Genomic DNA, 23,077 nt, shown 5'->3' with positions numbered 1-23,077 from the left:
TATGTCTCTATAAACTACTCATAACAGAACTGAGAGGAGGAGAAACAGAAAAAAATCCAAACAAAACAGAAAAGTTAAAATACAAACAATGAAGAAACAAGGAGAATACTTCTGGACATAAAGCTGATCAATAAATATAAGCCTATTTCCTATTTTCAAGCATATAAAACCAGCTCTTCTGAGAAAACAATAAACTTGTAGCAGATTTAAGAACAGAAGAAACAAATGTAGAATCCTAAGTTAAAGGCATCAATACTGGTTTAGAATCTAATTATTACAACTCAGAATATTCATTAAAAACCCCAAAACCAACCCAAAAGCAAACTGTAGGCCCCCACCCCTTTAAACTTTATAATGTGCTAAGAAAGAAAAAAATTAACCTTTAACAGAAACTGCAACTATTCTGTTTGAAGCCATTACAAAGTTTGTTTTCAACAAAAATGTTAAAAATCAATGAAAAAAATCTTCCTTTAACTTAATACAGAAAATTAGTAGCAAGCCTGTGCAAATCATCATGCCATAGAAATTAAGTAAAAATCTAGTTCCTTATCCTTTGGAAAAGAAAAATTTGACAATAGCCTTTTTCCTATTGGCTTTGGTAAGAAGTGGAGGTTGAAGGTAGAAAAGAATTCTGTGATGTGTATAGTAAAACAAAAGGAGCAGCTCCCAGAAACTTTAAACTACTGCAGGGACACAGATTAGAGGTCAGGGCAGCTGACAAGTTCTCGTATTTATTTATGAATCAATCTCACCTTTTAATGCACCAATTCAGACAAAAAGAACTTGGTATTAAATATGTATTTCATTAATTCAGGGTGGATTATCAAGTAAGTTTGTAACTACAGACAAGTTTTATTCACATATATTACCCACTACCAGAGTCTGAGGCTTATCTATATATGAACAATGACATTTACTTGGAACATATGCATGCATATCCATGGGTAATTTGAGGAGTTCATTAAAGAATGCTTCAGACATTTACTACCTAATGAAGGTTAGTCTGTGTAATACAGAAAGTTTTAGGAACAGAACTTCTACTTTTCAGAAAGATACTGTTTCAGACTGGAATTTTCAGAAGCCAAGTAGCAAATTTATACCAGGTTAGTGTTTCAGCAAAGTAAGTTCCTTGCAAAGTCAAAGTTAACTGTATTAAAAGTTACACAAATCCAAGAATGTGCTTGTAATTTATATATAAAAAGTGACAATGCAAGATCTGATTTTCAGTGATCTTAATATGTTTTCAAAGTCCATAGTTGAATCCATACATTCCTCCCTTAAGCTATGATTTGAACCGACACATGCTTGCACTTTTAGGATTTGCATCAAATCATTCACAAATCTACCAGTGCTGCCTATTTTCCAGCTCTAGGCCGGGATTCGGGTCGCAGCTTCCTCTTCTGCGTCAGCTCTGTTGGCGTTTATTTCTGCCAGCGTCCGACCAAAGCGAGTCCACTCATCCCCACGAGGAACAGCAATTTGCTGTGGGCAAAGAGAGTGTTATTTAGACCTAATGATAAATAAATCTGAGCTCACTTGGAACAGCAGAGCACTTAAGTAATATTCAGAAGAGGTTCTCATAGAAAAGCTTACCTTTATTTAGTGTCACTTTTTAAAACAGTCTGACCATCAATAGCTCTAACTAATAAAACCAGCAGAATTTGAGAATCCTACATTTAAGTATATAATGATATCATTACAAACTTGGGCTATACACCTCCATCTGAGAGACTGCCTCCAAAACTGCATGCTAATGCTATATCCTCAGCCCATCAATCAGTTTTGTACTACTGCAGTACACATACTTGCAATAGCAACAGCTTCCCTGTAGGAACAAAATCAACACTGCTCCACTGCAGTCACAATTCACATGTGCCACAGTTACAAAGAAGGCAAAGTCTCTACAAACAAAACCATTGGTTCTTTCATCTTATTTTGCCAGCCTTACAGTAATGTTTTTCCTTTTTAACAGAGTGACAGCACACTAAAAAGTTATGCTAGAACACCCTAAATAAAACCCTAAAAGGAATCTTTAATTTGAAAATAAAAATTAAACCTAAAAGTGATTCCTGTAATGACAGGAGAAAAAAAGTGAAAACCAAGTTGCTAAGTAAAGGGCAAAGAAACTCAATATACTTTGCACAATACATGGTATACATACCTCTCCCACATCATAAATAACTATTTGTCCCTCTGAATCACCTACAGCAATCTCTCTCCCAGAATGTGTCCATCTCACACGGTTCAGAGCAGGATTGCCCTCCACAGTGATGCTTGCAGTTGGTACCTATGTGGATTTGAAACACATTGCTAAAAATGCATCAGGTTTCCATAAGCTGTAGATTACAGAACACACCTACTCCCTCCGTGTTGTATCAAAAGAAGTTCCCAGCACTTCAACTGATGCGCAGTAGGCAGATCAGAGACTGCACACCATATAAAGACTCTCAGTGACATGACTAAAACAACACAGTTTCTGTCTCTTGGCCAAAGTTCAAATGTTCTCTATCAAAAAGCACATCTGCACTCTTCCTGCGAGACAGGAGGCACAGACATGCATCGAAGTCAACAACAAGGAGCCTTGGGATCTCAAGAAGGATTATGACAGAGGGCAGGGATGAAATCAGGTTTTAGCATGTCAAGTCCTGTCCAAAAGGCTAGAACCAGGTAATTCCAATTTGAAGCCAGGGGCTGGCATATGGTCTACAACTTTCTTCTATATGTAGTTTTAAGAAGGTGAAATTTAAGTACTAAGTATCTGTCAGGTTTTTCCTCTGACCTACCTCCAACAAGTCTTGGAAAAGACTTATACTATAATGAAGTTCATAACTCATGCTGGAAAACCAAACATTCAGTTCTCTAAGTTGAGAAACAAATGACACCTTCCCTGCAGTATTACCATGGCAATAGGAACAACAGTGGGGTGTGGTAACAGGTTCGTTCACACTGTTAAGCTATAGGCTGACAAGGTCACAGAGTGGGAGATCTATAATCACTTTCACAAAATGGATCAGTGTTACACCAGTAGACGTTTTGCACTCTTGTCACAGGTAAAACAATTATTGCTGTTATTCATTGTAAGGAGTCATCTAAGTTGCAACCCTTTAATCAAAGAATGCAGTCTATTACACAGAAGCTACTTGAACTACAGAATATCTAAGAACAACAAAAAACCAAACCAAAACACTATGGTAAACTCTTGACTTTTTTTTAAGTGTACAAACAGTTTTCCAGCTACATTTGACTGTTAACCTGACTTCCTCACCTCAGTATCATTGTTGAGATTCCACAGGTCAAGTCTGCCCATCCCATCCACACAGGCAAACAAGGCAGGGTGAGTTGGAGACCACATCACATCATAAACATAATCTGAGTTGTCTTCAAAGGAGTAGAGAGGTTTGTTATTCTGAAAAAAAGCAAAGATGAAATTGCAATACCCAAACCCTGCAATTCAACATTATAAAGCTAAAGGGCAAACCAAAATAGAGAACTTCAACATAACTAAAAAGTAATTCACATTTTGACTTGCTTTAAAAAAATGCCTCTGCAGAAACCAGCCCAAAATTAATGCTATTATTAAAGGTATGCTTTCCAAAGCATGCAGCCCTTTTGCTGGCTGCTACTGTAAAACAATAGCAAGACAACATTTTAAAAGACTGTAAATTTAACACATTAAGAATCTTGTAAATCAAGCCAATGATAATTCACTGACAGCACTTCAGACTATTACTGGCAGATTCTAACTCTGCTTCCTCTGCTTTGCATTCTTCAGGGCATCAAACTGACAAAGAAGTAATTCTGGCAATGGGAATGACATATTTCAATTGTGAGCCTCATGAAGTTTAACTGACATCAGTTTTAATGCTGTCCCTTAGTCCTCCACAAAAATTGTAGCAAAACATTTGCCTTATGAATATATGAAGCAACTGACTTTACAACATGATTTACATTTGATTACATTGTAATCATTGTTGATAACAAAGGGCAGAAGGGTGAAAAGAATGGATCAGAAGTATACAAATGATGCACAAGCTGAAAGCAAAGCTTTATGTTGTTAACTGTAGTTTTGCTCATCAGCTGCCTCCTCTTTGCAGGACTGCAGCTAAGAACCTCAGGGATTTGACTTCAGGTTAGTGAACTGCCTTAAGTAGCTTACATTATAGCACCACCTTGTGTCAAGGGCTACGAAGAAAACCACTGAACTATCTAAGTTACCTTAGTTGTCCAAAGCTTTACTGTCCAGTCAAAAGAAGAGGTGACAAAAAGATGTGAGAAGTCTACAGGTCCAACTGCTGCATGGCAGTTGATACCTGTGATTGGTCCCTGGTGTCCTTCAAACATCTCACTGATTCCAGCTTTGCTGTTTCAGAATATACAACCAAGGTTAATTTATTTGGAAACTGTACATCTGCAGACAGAGATAGCACTGAAATGCAATTTAAACATAGCCACAGGAAGATTTTGTTGCTTTATATGGATGTTACCTCACTGCAAAAGGCTTCACCACAGCAGGATCGCAGAAGACCAGGCTTGAAAACAGACCTTAAGTTCAACATCTATTTTCTACTAACCCTCAGTGCCAGAATATATCCCAGGGAGAAGAGACTCATTCAGCAGGTACCAGTCCACACATTTAACTACATTGTCCTCCAAGCAATAGCTAAAACTTCCATTCACACAAGGAACAAAATCCAGTCTTCGGGAATGAGCGTAAAACTCCCACTGATTTAAGGGAAGTTTATGGACACGGGGGTCAGACATAAACCAGTAACAATATATCCCTAATAGCCTCCTATCAGGAGCAATGAAAAAGAAGGGGGGGAACAGATGGGAAAGATGTTACACAAAAGTGATACAATTTTGGGTATTTTGGAACCAAAAAGCTGTGCAGCGAGGGTGATATGTATTTGAGATGAAACCTGGACACTCAATTGTATTTAAGAAAGCAATTGATAAGATACAGTCAAGACAATTTCAAAATAGATTGAACAGCAGGAGAACAGCTAGCCAATTTAAGATTTGTGCGTGATGTTACTGTACAATTATCTACAAAACTGATACGAAGTTTGGAATGTTCTGCTACAATTCAAATGAATAAAACCACAGTAACCTATGCTGTCCTCATCAACACAACTCATAATACCAATTCAGTATTCCAACTTCTCCTGTTTTTAAGGAAGCTCTTACTCAGGAAAAAGTGTGCACTGCAATTCACAAACAGCTACTTTGAACTCCTTCAACACAAAGGAGGAAATATGCACTTTAAATAATTTTAGGAGTGTAAAGCATGCAGGGACTCATCTTTTCACTGTTTTTATTTCCTTTGAATAATTAAAGTTTGTATTCACCTGCCATGACGGCATGCAGTGTACACTGAGCCTTCTTCACTGCCAACAACAAAGTTGTTGACATCTCCAATAGGGAAAGACATGCAGGTAACAGCCACAGCCTTGGACTGCTTGTGAACCAGCTCCATGCTATCCTGTAGTGAAAATATCAGCAACTTAATTTATGAAAAGAAATATCAACACCTACAAAATCATTTAGATTTTGCAATAGGAAGGGGTTTTTATTTCACTTGTATAGATTGGGCAGGAATAAGGAAGTTTTCTTATTAAAATTGTTTCCACCACTAATAAAAGTGCAACAAAAATATACAAAAGGATCAACAGAAAATATTTGATTCCACAAGTGGGCAAATATTTTATCAAATATCAAGCTATTTTAATTCTGGGTGTTGGGAAACTTGATTACTCTTTCTAAAGTTAGTTAATTTTTTTTACAAAATATTAACCTGGAATACTGTATATATCCAAAGTTATCTTACCTGTGGTTGGGAAAGCATGTCCAGACTCCAAGAGCATATTTTCCCATCAGTTGAGATACTAATCAAATTGTGAGCATTCTGGGTCCCAACAACATTCACACAGTACACTGGGTGCTAAGAAATGTAAAATACTATCAGAAAGGAATTTACAGGTAATAACTGGTTCTGATATAATTAACATACAGTAAAATATACAACTTCACCTTTTAACAAAGCATAAAAGATTGAACAGATTGTCAAAAGTACAAATACTCCCCTATAAAACTGATACTTATTTTTCTGACACTTTGATAATGCTTAAATGTTCATGTCCATATTTTGGACATTCAGAAAAATCAATCAAGTGCACTGGACAGTTTCCTAGACATTAAACACATCTCAACATGGCACAGTCCTTAAAGATATTTCACCTCCTACCGTGTGAGCAGCAGCTGACAGTGGAGTTCTCTGCACTGGGGTTCTCTTATTGCTGCGATTATCCCACAGCACTATCTGGCCTGAGTATGTGCCACCAACCACCAGATTGGGATGGAATTTTGCAAATGTAGCTGACATCACTGCTGACTGACAGGAAGAAAAACAAACAACAAAATATACATAAACTATCATTCAATGACACTATGTCTAAAGAAAATGAGGACAAATATCAGAACAAGTTCTTTGCCTAGATTTATTCAATGCACTGTTTCAGTGTCCAATGAACTTAAGGATTCACATACCCTTTCTGACCCCTCAACAGTCTTTTTATCATTATAAAATGAAGTTTTCCTTGTCTTTTCTTTCACATGCATACATCTGTATTCCTCTGAGCACAGTTTGTTAGCAAAGGAAGGCCCAATAACCCACAAAATTTTGATAATGTTTTGCCAAATTCTGTGCTTATTTTCTTAGAGAATGTAGAAATACATTTTGATACAACAAAGTTACTTCTGCAATCTGGGCTTTGACAGTAACGTGACAACTTGAGGTTAAATTTCAATTCAACTATGTAATTTTTCAAAACAACAGAAAAAAAGTGGCTATCTCGGGCTTGGCATAATGGAAGAGATTTGCATGTTTTTATCTTTCAGAAAACTACTAGAAAACTTTCATCTGCCTTTTTCTTGATGCATATTTCTAGTTTTCATCCTTGCTCCATCTCCTCAGGCTATCTTCATTTTATTCAGTAAAATAGCTGTAGTAGTATATGCAATCCCACTCAATCCCCTTACATACAAACCTTTGTGGTTCAACCATTACACAAGAAGACTTTTTTATTTTTTAAATAAAGTAAGAAAATCAGTTCTCAAACACGACTGAACTCTGAACGATGTCAGAAATTCTGAAACAGGATAATGTTTCTCAGCCACAGTCTCTAGCTATCAACATCTGTTGGCAAATAAATGTGGTTAAAGTGAATGCCAGCCCAATGAAATTATTATATTGACAAACATCAGGAAGGTATTGTCCAAATTCATCATGATAAAATCTCGAGCCTTTCAAGACAGAATCATACCTGGCAGTGAAAGACATACTCTGGGGTAGTTTTCTTGTACTTCATATTCCATACAAGGGCGACCCCATCAGGCTCGTGAGGTGCATCCTCATTGTTGTTGTAAGAGGCTACAAGTAATTCTGGGTACTGCACAGTAAGTGGAAAAAAAACCTCAAAGTAAGGAAGATGACTAGCTAATGGTTCAGATAATCTAGAATCTTTGCTTTCTTTCACCAAAATAGGGTTAAAAAAATCACCTTACATTACAAATGAATGAAAAATTGTCAGTTAAAACTGTTACTAATTTAGTTCATAAAACAGCATTAATGTACACATCAGTTCTTTCATCATAACTTGCTTTTAACTGTAAAACCCAGTACTTTTGAGCGAGCTTTCTTTTCAGGGAAGCTCGGAGTTACCTTTAAGTAGTCCATAAACCAAAAGCAAATATGCCAAAGACTTTTTTCATAATACAAACCTTTTGCTACTTTTCACAAAAGTTTAACAGCTCTGTCTACTTTTTGCAAATCGTGGCAAGAACATATTTAGAAATGCAGCCTGTATCAACTGTACTTCTTATTTGAGTCAAATACACAGAACAACTTACAAAGGTAACTGTTTAATCTAAGCATTATTTCTTACCTGAGATGACCAGTCCAAACAACTGACAACACGATGCTTTGACCAACGTTCATCAAAAAACTGCCTGTTTAATGACAGTTTTGCTCCTGCTTGAATCTCTCTATAAAGAGAATTAGGAGATATAAATCTTAGATCACTTTTTTAATTAAAAGTATTGGACATTCACAGGGAAGTATTCAACATTCACATTACCCTTCTTTGTCCTCTAAGTCTCTTCCACTGTAGTCAAAGAAAATGTTGATTTGCTCAGAAAGGGCTCTTTCAACAATCCTTGTGGAGTGATCAAAGAAACTTAAAAATTCTTCAGAATGCAAAATTTGTTGTTTTTCCTCTTCTGTAAGTTCATGAGGGGCAGCTGAAAAAAATTTATACATACGTTTTCTGAACTGCATGCTTTCACCAATTCTTTTCAAGAAAGAAAAACGAGTATTTATCATGATTTAAAATAATTTTTACATTTTATATTTGGCTGGTTGATTGATATTTAACAAATTAATTTTAAATTAATGGAACAAAAAGTTAAAAATGTATTGATGCCTTTCTTTACAGCACACTGAGAATGTCTTGAGGTAAACTGTACCTTCTTCCTCCTCCTCTTTTTTTAATGTTTTTTCTTCCTCAGGTTCGACTAATGGTTTTGGTGCAACGACATCATCTTCCTCTTCTTCATCTAAGGAGAAACATTATGGTGAGACTGTCAGCGTTTCTAAAGAGTAACAGTAACATTCCATATGAATCTCAAATAAGCTGAGGTAAAACGGTATCATGTAGCTTAAAATGGTTGTATTTGTAAAATGCAATCCCCAGGATAACATTATCACAACCAAAATATCATTGGAATACTGTCTACACCTGGGTTTTAGTTGCACTAAATTATGTAGTTGCATAAACTGAACTAAGACACATAAGAAATTGTAAAGAATCCAAAGCAGAAATCTCTTACAGGCATTCACGATTCCACACAAAACCATGTGGTGGATGCATGTTCTGTGTAACATATTGACACATTAATGCTGCAGAATAAAGAAAAATCAAGTGTCTAAGTCTACAGAGCAGCTGCTTATCTGTGATCTGAAACCATCAGAGTCTAATGGGTCTGCACATGGCATGAAGATGGCTTACATTAGCTTTCAGGTTGCTATTCCGAGAGGCAAATTTTGCTAAGGATAATAGCAGAGAGATTACATTTTTTCTGTCATTCTAGATGCAAGTCTCATTATCTGTATCATGTTTGGCAATGAGAACTTTACAGGAAAATGTGTTTTCCCTAATTGCAATGAATAACAAAATGTTAATGTTCGGGAATACTGACAAGGCTTACAGCACTTTCTGCATTTCTACATTTTATTCTTCGAATACTGTAAACCAGAAAATACCTTTAAATTACTTAGTGTTGTGGAATATGTATTTCCTGGCTTTTCTTCATCCACTTTCTAGAATAAGCTTCTGAAAAGATTCTTTTTATTGGTTAAACAGCTATGTCATCTGCTTATAAGGGAATGGCAGCAGGAGACTGCTGCATGCCTCATCACAAGTAATGAGACAGTATTCAACAGGGACTAGGCTTGTTTGTTGCAGCCTCTCCCTGACCCATCTTCAAAGTTATCTAACACAAAAACTAAAGGAAAAAAAAAATCCACATGCGTGCACACAAAAAGGGTTAAAAAAAAAAGGGGGTGGTTAAGGGATGGGAACCAGCTGCTAAGCCATGGTCCCAGCAGCCAGGCCAGCTGACTAGATAGCAACAACCAGATGGTACTGCTAGGATTGTCTCTCTACTGTGAGGTGGCAATGGGATGGCACAACATTTTTCTGCCTGACTGCTTCCAATCATGTCTTTCCCCAATGGCAAGCCTGTGCAATTACCAGCACTCCAGGAGGTCTACAGACAAGCCTTTACCCTGCAAACAAAATACAGCTTGTAGGCCATACCAGCTGCCAAACCACACACATAGTGATAGGTTTAAAGAGGTCTGAAAATCTTTCTAACTCCATAGTATAGGCAATAAAAATATAACTGTACCTGCAGGAAAGAAAGCTTTAAATGACACCGTATAATGCACACAATAATACAAACTCCAACTTAATCAAAATGATAATGACGTATGCCAATCCTACATTACTTGAAATTGAGCGATTTTTATGTTCTGACAAGTTTACAGAACTAGGATAAATGGCATGAATGATTTCAATATATGCTCATACTTTTGAACCAAATGGTGAAGGTTAAAATCTTTCCTTTCAAGGGCCTCAATCAGCCACAAAGGAAAACAGTAATCACTGTCTTTTCAGCCAGCCCAACCGCATTTGTCAGCCCTTTCTCCGTCAATGCAGCCAGAGCAATCAACCTGCCAAACATTCAGAATGGAAAAACAATCTGAAAATACAGGGTATAATGCACCTGCCAGTGAAAATGGCCATTTCAAGAAAAGCTAGTGATCTCAGTGACCCTGCTGAGGAGGCGGTGGTGCAAAGGGGAAAGAACCCGTAAAAGAATTCTTAGTGATCTCCACTCTCTTGCACATTGACACTTCCTTACAAAGCATGCCAATTACAGCTTTTGTGCTACTTAAAAAAAATGAAAGCTTTTTTGGGCAAAATAATCACGCAGAGAAACAGAAAGACACTGCTCCTTTTTAGATGGATTCGCATGTACAGCAGACTTGTAACCTGAAAACTGTATAACTTATAGCCATTCTAAAGAATGGAATTCTTAATGTCAAATCACTATAGGTATGAACAATGATTAATTAAAAAATGTAATATGAGTTAACATATATGGATTTTAAAAACAACAAATACAGGACCACATATTCACGTTACAGTCACTTCAATAAAAATCCCCCTCTTGTTCACTCTGCCAATCAATCTTGCAGAATTAAATGATGCCTTCAAATTTATAGATTTGGTTTTGGGTCACCCTGGATACATTATTCTAGCTTTGAAAGTCCCAAATTAGAAATTTCAGCCCAACCCCCCATTAGTCATACTACACTGATTCTAAGTACCATTTTCAGTGACAGGAGTCAACTTCTTGTCAAAGTAGACGGTCAACCCCTTAGTGCTAAGTGACCTTCTAATCTACATATTTTATTCAAAAGATCATATAGTTGATTGCTCCTGCCTTTTAATGTTTGAAACATAAATGGCATATATTATACAGAGCTCTAAATTCCTTCATAGTACTTTCACTGCATACAGCCAGCTGATATTACTGCATTTAAATGCAGGATACAGCACTTATTTTAATATTCTCGAAGTATCAGACTTGAAATTGAACATGTCATCTCACTGATTTATCTGTAACTACATAAATCTAAAACCTTCTGCCTAAAAAAGTCATATGCAAACTTTCTCATTCAGGGATCTGTAGGGGAAAAAAACCCAAAACAAAAAACCCCCACATATACAAGTTCTTGACCTTATTATCCAAAACTAGAATGCTTCTTATCCAAACCTGGGATGCTTTCTCAGAGAAGTTTACGATCAAAAAAGGAAGCATTAAACTATTGGACTACAAAAGAGGTAAGAAATGTTTGTTTTAATTACTTTTCTTGTGTCTCCTTTATCTTGAATTTATTTGATAACAAGCAAGATGCTGGAATTTGCAAGGAATTGGTATAATAATAATGTATCACCCAAAGACTGAAAGGTTGGACACACTATTTCTGAAAAAGTTCCACATTTATGAAGTCAAGAACCACAATACAGTTGTGCACTGCATTTATTTCAAGTCAGCCAGCTCAATTTGGAAACCTTAAGGGAACTTCCTAACTTCATCCCTCTTATTCATTATTGACTGTCCCTACTGGCATTTTATGCCACTTCAATTGTCAGTATACCAAATACAATTTCAGATTTAAAAAAGGCTGCTAAGACTAGGAAAAGTCATAAGGCCATGAAGACAGGAAATGGGACTGTCACATCAACATATTAATGAATATTCATTATAATATGCTAAGGGATTTACACCATATTGTTTCTGACAGGCGAACAGGGGATCTAAGGTTACAAACTGAGCAGCAAAGTAGTTGCTATTTTTATGCAATCTTTAATGGCAACAAATTTCTTGTCAATGAATGCTAAAAACAGATTTAATGAACCACTGAATTTTTACTTTGAGTTAACATCGAAATTGTGATGTATTTTGGCAAGACAGAAAGAAAAGCAGTGCTATAAATTAGGCTGCACCTAGCAATAAACACTGTAGAGTGCAGTTCCAGTTGTCTGAGTAATCTGTTGCTGCAGAGTAGGTTAATCAAAGTTAAATCATCTGTGAAATGGGTGGCTTTTGTTAAGCTGAATGTCTTCATATCAAGTTTTCCCATCTATATTTCACTGTACATTTAAAGGCATGTACTAGATAATACAGAATCACAGAATATTCTGAGTTGAAAGGGACCCACAAGGATCATACACAAATATACAGAGGTCTGTTATTATTATTAAAATATTAAAATGCATAAATGCTACATTCATCATAACAGCATCCAAGAACCAAATCCTATACACCATACTGTTATTACTCTGCTTAATATTTTAATTCTATGTCTTGGAGACATTAGCAGACAATTATTCCTCAAAGAGTGGAGCTAATACATTAATACTGTCTGCCTTAATTGTGACAGCTGAGCAAAACCATATTCCCCTATATCCCATCTTTCTTTGAATTAATGACTTCAAGGACTCAGAACACATCTTTACTGGGCATATTGGTGACTGATTTCTTTCCACGTGATTTTGAACAATATATTATCAAATCACAAAGGAAGAGATCAAATAGTATAGTAGAGACCAGTGTAGCAAGATGTATAGATAAGAAAAAAAGAATTAACACCAATGATTACAATACTGCATGTAGTGGCCAACATAGAGCCTGCAGAACATTAAGACATACCAGAGTTCACATCTGAATTACATCTTTGTTGTTGAAACAATTTCTGCTGCCTGCTAGAAAAAAATGAGTCAAGGAATGGAACATAATTTCAAATGTATTTTCAGACAGTAGATCTGAAAAATCCGTTGCCAAATAGAGGTTAAATAACAGCCCTAATAACCAGCTGACCACACCAAAATTGAACAATGAGAGAAGCAGGAGAAATGTTACACACAGCATCAGTGAGAAATAGCAGAAAAGGGGATGTTAGAAAAAGGATGCTGCGGAATGAAGCAACCTAAACACTGTATGTTCATGTTATGATCATGACAAGTTACTGAAGTGTAGTAATGGCATACAGACAGAGACACTCAGGCTTAGTTTATCAAGTAAGGGAGAACAGCATCAAGTATGGCACAACACTTTTACCAAGCCAAAAATAATTTAATTGGTCTCTAAATAAAAAAGATGGTCATCATTACTGTATGTACAGAATGACAAAACTCACCAAAACAGAAACAGAACATGCCAAAAGAACACAGAAAAAAAAGGACCTATTTTCTCTGCTATATTCCTCAAAACAATGAACCATTTCATCATTTCATTTCATTTCTTTTAGGTAACAAATACAGCTGCTACAGGAAAGGAGGGTGAAAACTAAGGCTATTGAAAATTTAAGAGAAAAAAATCAAACTAATAGTGTGAGGAAAAACACCCCAACAAGTATTGCAAATTTACCTTCTAAGTGTACTTTGGATGTGGGCATCTTCCTATAGTGAAACATGTTCATCTTCCTATATGAAACATGTTTATTAACTTCAATTAATGGGGAAGTTTAAGATTCCATAGAGTTCAGTATACAGTGAATGACTTCCTGTGACAAAATACTTACCACTCTAAATAAGATTCAACCTATAATCTCAGTGAAACTGACTTCTAGGAGACCCCAATTTTATTGTTTTACAATAAAAAAGACTTAATCTTCCTAAGACAGGCAGTTTCTCAAATACTTCGAGGTCATAATAAATCAACATATTAGTACTGCACTAAAATAATGGAAGTTCCAAGAACTGTTAGCACACCCAAGGAAGCTGTTCATCACCCAAGGAAGCTGTCACATTTCAAAATTAATTTAACTGTTACACTGAATCCAAAACAGGCATTTCCAAATGCCAACTTTTAGTTGAGGACATGAAGTCTCTCCTATTTAACTTACTTGGTATGTGTTGCCATTTCCATAACAACTGGAAACTGTTTTAAAACTAATTTACTTCTATTTCCTATTTATCTGTCTCTGGTGGGACAGACTAGTTGTAGTTTGAATGTTTCCTAATTCAGATTCCAATACAACTACAAAACCACTGTGCCACACAGAATTGGATCAGAGAGAACTATTTAATTTGGTGTTTTGTTGTGGGTTTGTTATTTCCTCCCCCCCGCTTCCAAATCGGTGTTAGCACAATAAAACCTACAGCACAAGTGGACCTAAACCTGCAGAACAACTGCACAGCATATCTAATAAAACTGCTTCTATCTTCCTTTATTCAAAAGCACAGCTCCAGCAGCATTTTAAAATCTCGAGATATATTAATTAAGGGTCTGGTTCACTTCATTTTATACGGAGGTGTGAACACTGGATCTAACCGAGCTCAGATGCAACTTTGTTCCTGTACAAAGGAGCTACTGTAGGTGCAAATCCAGTTGCAAGCTCCACTTTCAAGTGTACTTTGCAAGGTAACTTTGTTTACAGTATGTGCTCTTAGATAAATAAAAACCACGACAACTCAGATTGTGAGAATAAGAATCTATAAGCCACATTTTATAGAATTTAAATTTATCTAACTGCACCCAAAAATTCAGCATATTGCTTTTGTCAATTGTTTTTAAAGAGTTCAAAGTTTTCTTCCCACAATAAAAATCTCTTACCTAGTGACTCCTTTTTTGGAGGCAGCATGATTTACTCTTTTATTAAGCCTATATCCTATTTGTGTTGTCATTGTAAAATGTGAACACAGAGCTTAATTATGAATGTATTCATGCAGTCTTAACATAGACCTTAAAAAGATCTTTGACAATAATATGATGAAAAGGTACCTGTAAGCACACATACATTAAAAAATTTATGATGGCCCTAAAGAAATCAGTATTTCTAAGGTGGAATGGATCAGGAGACAACACATGTATTAGAGAGCTTTCTGGTAAATGCAGAAATAAAGATGACCACCTTTCCAACTGCACTACAGTAAACCTCAACTACAGCCTATCCACTGTGAAACTCGGATCATACAATCCCAAGCAATTTCCACTGTCAGCAGGCAGCAGAAATAAAACTCTTCAAGCACATAAACTATGAACTGAGTGTTCAGATTCCATGAACCTGACAGAGGAAAGAAAAAGAGACCTGAGGGATTAGAGAAAGGAAACGTTAAGGTCATAGGAGAAATGAAAGCAGGAAAACCCTAAACACTTATCTGTGCAGGGATACAGACAAAATGAAAAATGGAAAAGAAGCACAGTTAGCAAAAAAGCATATCCTCTGGCTCTCTGAATAATGAAGTTTGGAAGATATATCCTTGCATAAATACCCAAAAGTTCACATACTAAAGAGCAGGAAAATGCAAAATTATGAATTTAGAATTAGGTACTAAAATTGCTAGCAAAGACACATACTCAAAGTCAGTCACATTAAACTACCAAGAGATTGTGTTGTAGAACTACACACAAGTCAGGTCAAGACTAGTATTTTCGTTTGCAGCTAAATTCAAGTATTTCAACATTGTAAAGCAAATTTATTAACTAACCACATCTTCTTTGGAAAAATTTATTTTCTGAAAAGCAAACAACTCAGAAAGAAAGCCCATGTTTAATGGCTGCATAAGGTAATAAATAAATTAGTTCCTTCTTTTAAAACTCAAAGTACAAGTGCCAGGTATAAAAATTCAAATTCTTAAGAAGCAGGGGGGTTAATTGCTAAGTTGGTGTAAGGATACACAGCCTTCAAGATGGCTTGGGTTGCAAGTGACCTTAAAAGATCACCTAGTTCCAACTTCCCTGCTGTGGGCAGGGATACCTTCTACTAGACCAGGTTGCTCAGAGCTCCATCCAGGCTAGTCTTGAGCACTTCCAGGGATGGAGCAGTCACAGCTTCTCTGGGCAACCTGTGCCAGTGCCTCACCATCCTCAGAGTAAAGAATTTCTTCCTAATATCTAATCTAAACTTACCCTCTTTCAGTGTAAAGCCATTCACTCTAGCCATGTACCCCTACAGGTAACAGAAGGCTGCTATAAGGTCTTCCTGAAGCCTTCTCTTCTCCAGGTTGAACAATCCCAATTCTTTCAGCCTTTTCTAATAGAAGAGGTGTACCATCCCTCTAATCATCTTGGTGACACTTCTCTGGACTTGCTGCAACAGGTGTGTGTCCCTCCTCTGCTGGGGACCCAACAGCTGGATGCAGTACTCCAGGTAGAGTCTCAGGAGAGTGGAGAAGAGGGCCAGAATCATCTGCCTCAATCTGCTGATCTGCTTTTGATGCAGCCCAGGACACATTTGGCTTTCTTGGCTGCAAGTGCACATTGGTGGCTCGTGTCCAGCCTCTCATCCACCAGCACCCCAAGTCCTTCTCAGCAGGGCTGCTCTCAGTCTGTTCATCCACCCAGCCTGTGTTGATACTGGGGGTTGTCCCAACCCAAGTGTACTTGGTGTTGTTGAACCTCAGGAGTTTCCCATGGCCCCACTTCTAGAGCTTGTCCAGGTCCCTCTGGATGGCATCCCATCCTTCAGGCATGTCAACGACCCCACTCAGCCTTGTGTCACCTGCACATTTGCTGAGAGTGCACTCAATTCCTTTGTCTATTAACAAAGGTATGAAATAACACTAGTCCCAGTATGGACCCCTGAGGGACACCACTTGTCACTGATGTCCACTGGGACTCTGAACCATTGACCACTACCCTCTGGATACAGCTGTTCATCCTATTCTTTATCCAACTGACAGTTCACCCACCAAATCCATCTCTCTCCAATTTAGAGAGAAAGGTGTTGTGGGGGACTGTGTCAAAGGCCTTACAGAAGTCCAAAGAGATGACATGTGTAGCCCTTCCCTTGTCTGCTGATGTAGTCACTCCACTGCAGAAAGCCAGTAGGTCAGTCAGGACTTGCCCTTGGTGAAGCCATGCCAGTTGTCTCAAATCACGTCCCTGTCCTACATGTGCCAGGTTGTGTGTGTATTCTAAAACATCATAAATGCAAAATATATCCCATTTATTTATCAGCTGTCAGCTAATTAAGCAACTCAGTGTCTAATCTGAACAGTTACTAGGAGTGTGAAAATACCATGTATTAGTAGTAAGAGTGACGTTAAACAAGATGCGGAATGACAGTTAGCAAGACCTGTAAGAATTTAATAACAGAATTTATATCAACTATCTCACATATCAACCTTCATTTACCTTATTAAGTTTCAAGATCACAAATGCTGGTTTTAATTCAGCCAGTCATCGTTATTATAACCAAAGAAACCAAAAAGTAACTTAGGTAGTAATAAGTTAATCATTCACCTTCCTTTGGCTGAGTCATAACAGGTGTTTGTGTCTCCTTTGTATATGTAACAACTTCTCGAGGAGGAAAGTCAACTTGTGTAATTTTGGCCATTCCAAGTTTAACAGGTCCACGTCTAAATAAAATTAATACAGAAATCAGAAAAAAAAATTAACTTTATTAATTATTTCATATTTTGCCCACAATACTACCCAAGTCATCCTGTCACAGCACTGCTTAGTCAAACGTAAATCCAGTGAAAGCTCAGCTCTGAAGAAGTCACACAATTATGACTAATATCTTATCATTATTATTTTAAATCAGCTATTTATACATCTGTGACAAAAAGAAACATATGCATACATAAATATCTGGACTGTAGGACGTAATTTTAAATTTTTGCTCTTTCCGTTTGACCAGAGTACTGCCACATATATGACACATCCCTATTTTCAGTGGAACAGATCTGCTGACAAGTCATGTTTATACAGCAACAGTTCTAGGATTTTAAAGTTTGCAAACCAACCTAGTTATTCTGCAGGAAAAAGCATTTCCTAGTATTTTAACTTTGCTGCCCTTTTTTTGTTCAGCTCTAACACAGTATTTAGAATGCAGAACTGCAAGTTAACCTGAAATTCACACTGACAAGTGATTTATCCATAATATGTTATTCCAGAGCACAATACTGAAAACCTCTGAGCTTTCTGGCTTTAGTTTATGGAAGATCCTATAAAGGTAGATATAGCTAACATCAAACTACAATATATAATGTACTTCCAAAACTGGCACAAAATTATTTCAGTCATTGTAGCTTCCTATAAAAGCTAATTGCAGTATGTCCTGTAATAATACTGCAATGATCCAACAATTTACCTATATCAAATTGAGTTTTTTATTATCTACTCCTTTCCTAAGAGAAAAGTGGAAGAGTAACACCTTTTGAAAGGTTTTGGTGAGCAGAATCATAATTCTTAGAGCACAATACAGGTTCTAGTAAGTGCTTATAATGAGATACAGCTTTTATAAACATATTTATAAGAAAAGACGGGAGTTGCTCTGTTTTTAAATGCAGTCATTCTAACTTTTTTATATTAAATAAATTACTCCCTAAAGTTTACATTTTGTCAAAGAAAGACTCAAAGGAAAACACAAATAAGTTTTGTTATTAGAAATAAGCATCTAATGTATATTAAATAATATAAAAATTTCCCATTAAAAGCAAATTGTGCTAGGTCTAGGGACAGTGAATTTCTATTACTTACAGAACAGTTTCTTAACAACAACAACTTGAAGTCTTAAAGAAAAAATAGGCTCATATATATAATATAAGTATAATAATATACATATTATCCATAAGCATATGAAAGAGGGAATATAAGAAATCTATGCAATACCCCAGATCGGAATCAGAGTGGAGCTGAAGAACTGATGGATCAGTATCCCAATGCAGCGTCCTGATACCCCAGGTTGAACAATCATGCAGCATTAGCAAAAAAGGCCAGAGATTAGTGAAGCAAATACACACTATAAAATTCTAGAGTTACAGCAAGCTTATAGTTATTTCATTATTCACAAGAAACGAGGCAATGCAACATCAGTTATGGGAAATTCAGCACTCAGTGCAATAACACATGCAGTAATTATAAAAGTTAAGAAGCAAACACAGAATTCAGAGCTATCAGCAAAGAATTAAACTATTTTAAAGACTGAAAGTTAAAGACCTGCAAAAAATGTAGCTCTTATGAAAGGCAAATAAAAATACTGACAAGAACCACTAGAAACTTCACATTCCTTTTAAAATCTGTTCAAATTTGTTCATGTCATATGAAGACAGATTTGTTAACATAATGCAAACTTGCCCAGAGCAGTAAATATGTGGAGGAAACTGTCATATTGGTAAAGGAAATGAGTCAACACATAAGCCTTTTGGTAGTGGGGTAAAAAAGCATTTCCACTGGGATAGAGAACTGCTAGAGTTTCCAAGATGTGACATTGCAGTAATTATGGGTTAAGCACTGCCTTGGGCTTGTAAGTGTCATCTGAGTTAGAGCCAACTCCATTTAAGATACTTAAAATCTCTTAGAAATAGTGGGCTTTGGATTAATAATACGTTTCAAAGTCATGTGGAATAATGAACAGAATGGATCTATTTCAAGTCGCTTTTGTATCAGAAGAAATATGAAGGGGGAAATCAATATTCCCTCCCCCTTCATTTTTCATCCTTTCTTCACAAATTTTCATGTAGTCTGTTGGCTGCTATCAGGCTTGGGCAGAATTTTAAAAACACACTTGTAAGAGATTAACAGATTAACATGCATGGTTTTTTCTGAAATTCTCAGATGTTATTATATATATATATAAAAATACCATATTTTTGAATAAAGAAAATAAGTAATTTTACATTTTCAACCCATACATGGTAACTTTCCTATAAATCAGGTGCAGAATTCCTAAAAGCAAAGTTGATCTGAAAAATGTACACACAATCCCATAAAAGCTCATAAATATGAGTGTCATGCACTACCTTGTTCTTGTAGAAAGTATGCATTAGAAGTATTAATCATAGTTTAATTAAGAATTATAAATCCACTGTCTTCATATCTAGCAAATCAATTGCATCCACAGCAATAACTTCACACCTATATCTCCAAAACCTTTTCATATCTTTTGTGCATCAGAAAACACATGATTTTAGCCTGAAGTCAATTAGTTTGAGTATACTTATTTGTTACATCTCTGCTATCATTCTTGCCCAAAGAGAATTAAGCTTGGAGTTTAATCTGGTGCCTGAGACTTCAAGCTGTATATTGCATTTCATGTTCAACTATAAGCAAAACCAAACCACCACCCAAAACTTCACGTTGCAAAGGGTAACTTAGCTAGAGATACAAATGTTGCATCACCACAATACTTGTCAAACATTTTCTCAACTTTTTCAATCCCATTTGAGAGGAACCTGGGGAAAGGGCTACAAATCTAAAAGGCTCCAACGTTTGCACCTGCTTAAGATCTAGCCCTTACTGAGGTAGCTTTCCTGCTTTCAAAGCACCCTTTTCACTTTCAAGAGTTGTTGCAGTGGTGCCAGGGACAGTCTGTCTTTTAAAATAGTTGAAGTCAACAAGCAGTGCAGGATAAACAATTAAATGTTTCTCAGAGATATTCTTTTAAAATAAATATAACATTCTGAGATAAAATTCAACTATTACATATGTGCCAAAATGATGTAAACCACTGTTTCTTTAGTTTTCCAGTTGTTTGTTATGCCTTGAGTTAAATGAATTTATCTACAAGCTTCAGTTAACAGAAGTGCCCATTCTTCCACATATGCCTGAACTTCCCTGTATCCAGGCACATTCCTAATGCTTCCTATATCTCTAAAAAGTCTTTTTTGCTTCTGAACTAGTTCTATTAAGCATCCACCTAGCCAAAAAGTAAACCAACTGTATTAATTTCTAGTCTTAAACTTATACTCTTAACTGAGGAAAAGGAAAAAAACCAGGCTCAAACTAGGAAACAACTCTTTACTGATGAAAACAAATCAAGACAGATGGAAGTAACAGCAGGAACAGTCTGAACACTGTTCTACTAATTAGTAAAAGAGTTACTGACAAGATTCAGCATCACAGAAACAGCCTTCTAACACATCTCATATTGATATGAGTCACCTGTGAAATACCAGAAAAAAGACCAAGTGATATCAAAGAGTCCAACTTTCAGGTTCAAATGTATGGGTATGTTAGAAATGTATGAACTTGTACTAACAGTCTGGGACACAGACACCTCTTTCCCAGGGGAGAGGAAGAGTATTATCCAGTGGTCAGAGAATAAGCAAGGGGACTCTTAGAGGGACTCTATAATGCCTTCAGTTTAGCTGTACATTCATACCTCCATGCCTTTAATACCACAATCTTGACACAGATTTAAAGTTTGAAAATGCATGAAGCTACTGAGGCTTAGGGTATGAGTTTTCTCAGGGTTTCATAAGAAAATGTATGCATACAACACCGTGTTACTATGTTTGAGAACATACAATCAGAGAGCACAGTGCACTGATGAGGTAGAAACAAATTTACCACACAACATGGTGTTCAGTTACAGGTATGTGGCCTATACATACTGTTTCATACTGAATTTAAATTAGGTATGAATGGAAAAAGTTCTTTTCTTTTTAAAAAGTTATCATCAAATACTTCTTGTTTATTCTTCCAGACGGTGAATTTAAATATAAAATTACTATTTAATAAGCAATAATCACAGATTTAAAATAATTAAAATCTGCTTGTTACTCAGTTAAGGAACAATTACATTGGTTCTTAATTACCATGATGGACAAACAAGATCACACGTGGGCACTGTTAAAAAAAAGTTTGGGTTCATATTTGCTGCCTGATGTATTCTCTGTTTTAACATAATGATTTCTACTTAGAAATAGGCACCATAAAACTGCTGTTCAGGCCATTAACATTTTGAATATTTGCAGATTACAACTGTATATAATTAAGAATGCATGATCCACATGTATACAAGATGTCACTGAAGTCTTTTTAAAAGATATTTCAAAGTGGTCTAAATACTCATTCCTTCTCCAAAACAAGTACTCATATAAGATCAAAAGTAACTGATGATAACTGCTGAGGTTATTGTGCTTTAACTAAATTTCATCCACAATGCATATTCAGTAAATTTTAAGTGCAGGAACTTAATTTGCTGAGAAAATATCTTACCAACATTAACAGGCAGCTACTGCTCTTATTCGCAGATCATGCACAGGAAACAGCAGAAATACCCTTTGGAAGTAGTGTTTCCCACCTTATCACCACTTTGAATATATAACAGAAATATTTATCTGACTCTACAGCAGCCTGTCTCAAATCATCATGTACAAAGAAATGGTCAAATAGATGGGGCAAGTATTGGCAAAGAAAAAAAACCAAAATGACTGTGGCTGCATTAAGATGGTGTTATGGTTTGGCAAAATAAGAGAGATTGCAAGTGCTGTAGTTGTGTTACACAGATGGCTGCAAAATGAGAAATATGGTTCTGAGTAAGGAAAAATTAAAACCAGAAGTAATGCAAAGTCTGTAGACATTGTCTTTTATTAGACCAACTAGGACTGAGGAAAAAGGGAAGTACACTACCATTCATACACACCCTTCTTTAGAAAAAGCTGGAAGAGCCCAGAAGTTGGACTTTTCCAGTTTGCTGTTGTCCCAAGACATTCATTCTACTTTAAACTTGCAAGTTGAAACAACTCCACGTTATTGTAGTTGCACTTCAAATTTTAAAGTAAAGCACTTCTGCAAAACAATCCTGCACACTGTAACCTCATACTATTATAATCAAGTAACTGATCTTGACTCCTTCTGAAGCTTAATTATCCAAAATACAAGTACTGAGCAAAGCAACATGACAAGGAGAGCGATGTACCTCGATCCAACAGCACCATCTCCGGAGTCCTGGCTCCCAGCCTCGCTTGGCGTACTCACGGATTTGGAAGACGGAGAGGTAGGAGGAGGGACTAAATAGTGAAACAGACAGGTATCCGCTGTTACTACTCGCAGAGGTTGCACGGCTTAGGATGTTTTCAAATTAATTTAAAATGAAGTATTAAAAAAAAAAAAGTGATGGCAAACAAAAAGAATACATGGATGAAAATGAACAGCAGAAAGAGAGGGGAAAAGACAATGTTAACAATTCATGCTGGACTTTCATGCAATTGTT

The 23,077-nt window shown here is 36.3% G+C and overlaps 1 protein-coding gene across 8 annotated transcripts in view; it reads right to left on the bottom strand.

Moving 5' to 3' along the window:
- Nucleotides 1–698: 698 nt before the first annotated feature.
- Nucleotides 699–23,077, bottom strand: part of DYNC1I2 (dynein cytoplasmic 1 intermediate chain 2) — a 28,126-nt gene continuing 5,747 nt past the window's right edge. For 4 of the 8 annotated variants that reach the window (XM_051787413.1, XM_051787416.1, XM_051787419.1 and 1 more), the window contains 14 exons: nucleotides 22,784–22,874; nucleotides 18,751–18,810; nucleotides 17,377–17,492; nucleotides 8,524–8,613; nucleotides 8,136–8,298; nucleotides 7,944–8,043; nucleotides 7,323–7,448; nucleotides 6,245–6,391; nucleotides 5,828–5,941; nucleotides 5,349–5,482; nucleotides 4,216–4,360; nucleotides 3,266–3,406; nucleotides 2,162–2,287; nucleotides 699–1,482 (listed from right to left, as the gene is read on the bottom strand). In XM_051787413.1, the coding sequence (XP_051643373.1) occupies nucleotides 1,369–1,482; nucleotides 2,162–2,287; nucleotides 3,266–3,406; nucleotides 4,216–4,360; nucleotides 5,349–5,482; nucleotides 5,828–5,941; nucleotides 6,245–6,391; nucleotides 7,323–7,448; nucleotides 7,944–8,043; nucleotides 8,136–8,298; nucleotides 8,524–8,613; nucleotides 17,377–17,492; nucleotides 18,751–18,810; nucleotides 22,784–22,874 (1,667 nt within the window). In that variant the 3' untranslated portion in view covers nucleotides 699–1,368. Of the gene's footprint in view, nucleotides 1,483–2,161; nucleotides 2,288–3,265; nucleotides 3,407–4,215; nucleotides 4,361–5,348; nucleotides 5,483–5,827; nucleotides 5,942–6,244; nucleotides 6,392–7,322; nucleotides 7,449–7,943; nucleotides 8,044–8,135; nucleotides 8,299–8,523; nucleotides 8,614–17,376; nucleotides 17,493–18,750; nucleotides 18,811–22,783; nucleotides 22,929–23,077 lie in introns of all 8 variants that reach the window. The other 4 variants (XM_051787415.1, XM_051787418.1, XM_051787414.1 and 1 more) reach the window with 3 other exon arrangements.

The sequence above is a fragment of the Manacus candei genome, unplaced genomic scaffold (assembly GCF_025592945.1).
Source record: "Manacus candei isolate 608988 ecotype Guabito, Panama unplaced genomic scaffold, ASM2559294v1 h1tg000023l, whole genome shotgun sequence".
NCBI classification, from domain to species: Eukaryota; Metazoa; Chordata; class Aves; order Passeriformes; family Pipridae; genus Manacus; species Manacus candei.
This window is presented reverse-complemented; position numbering and strand designations above follow the sequence as displayed.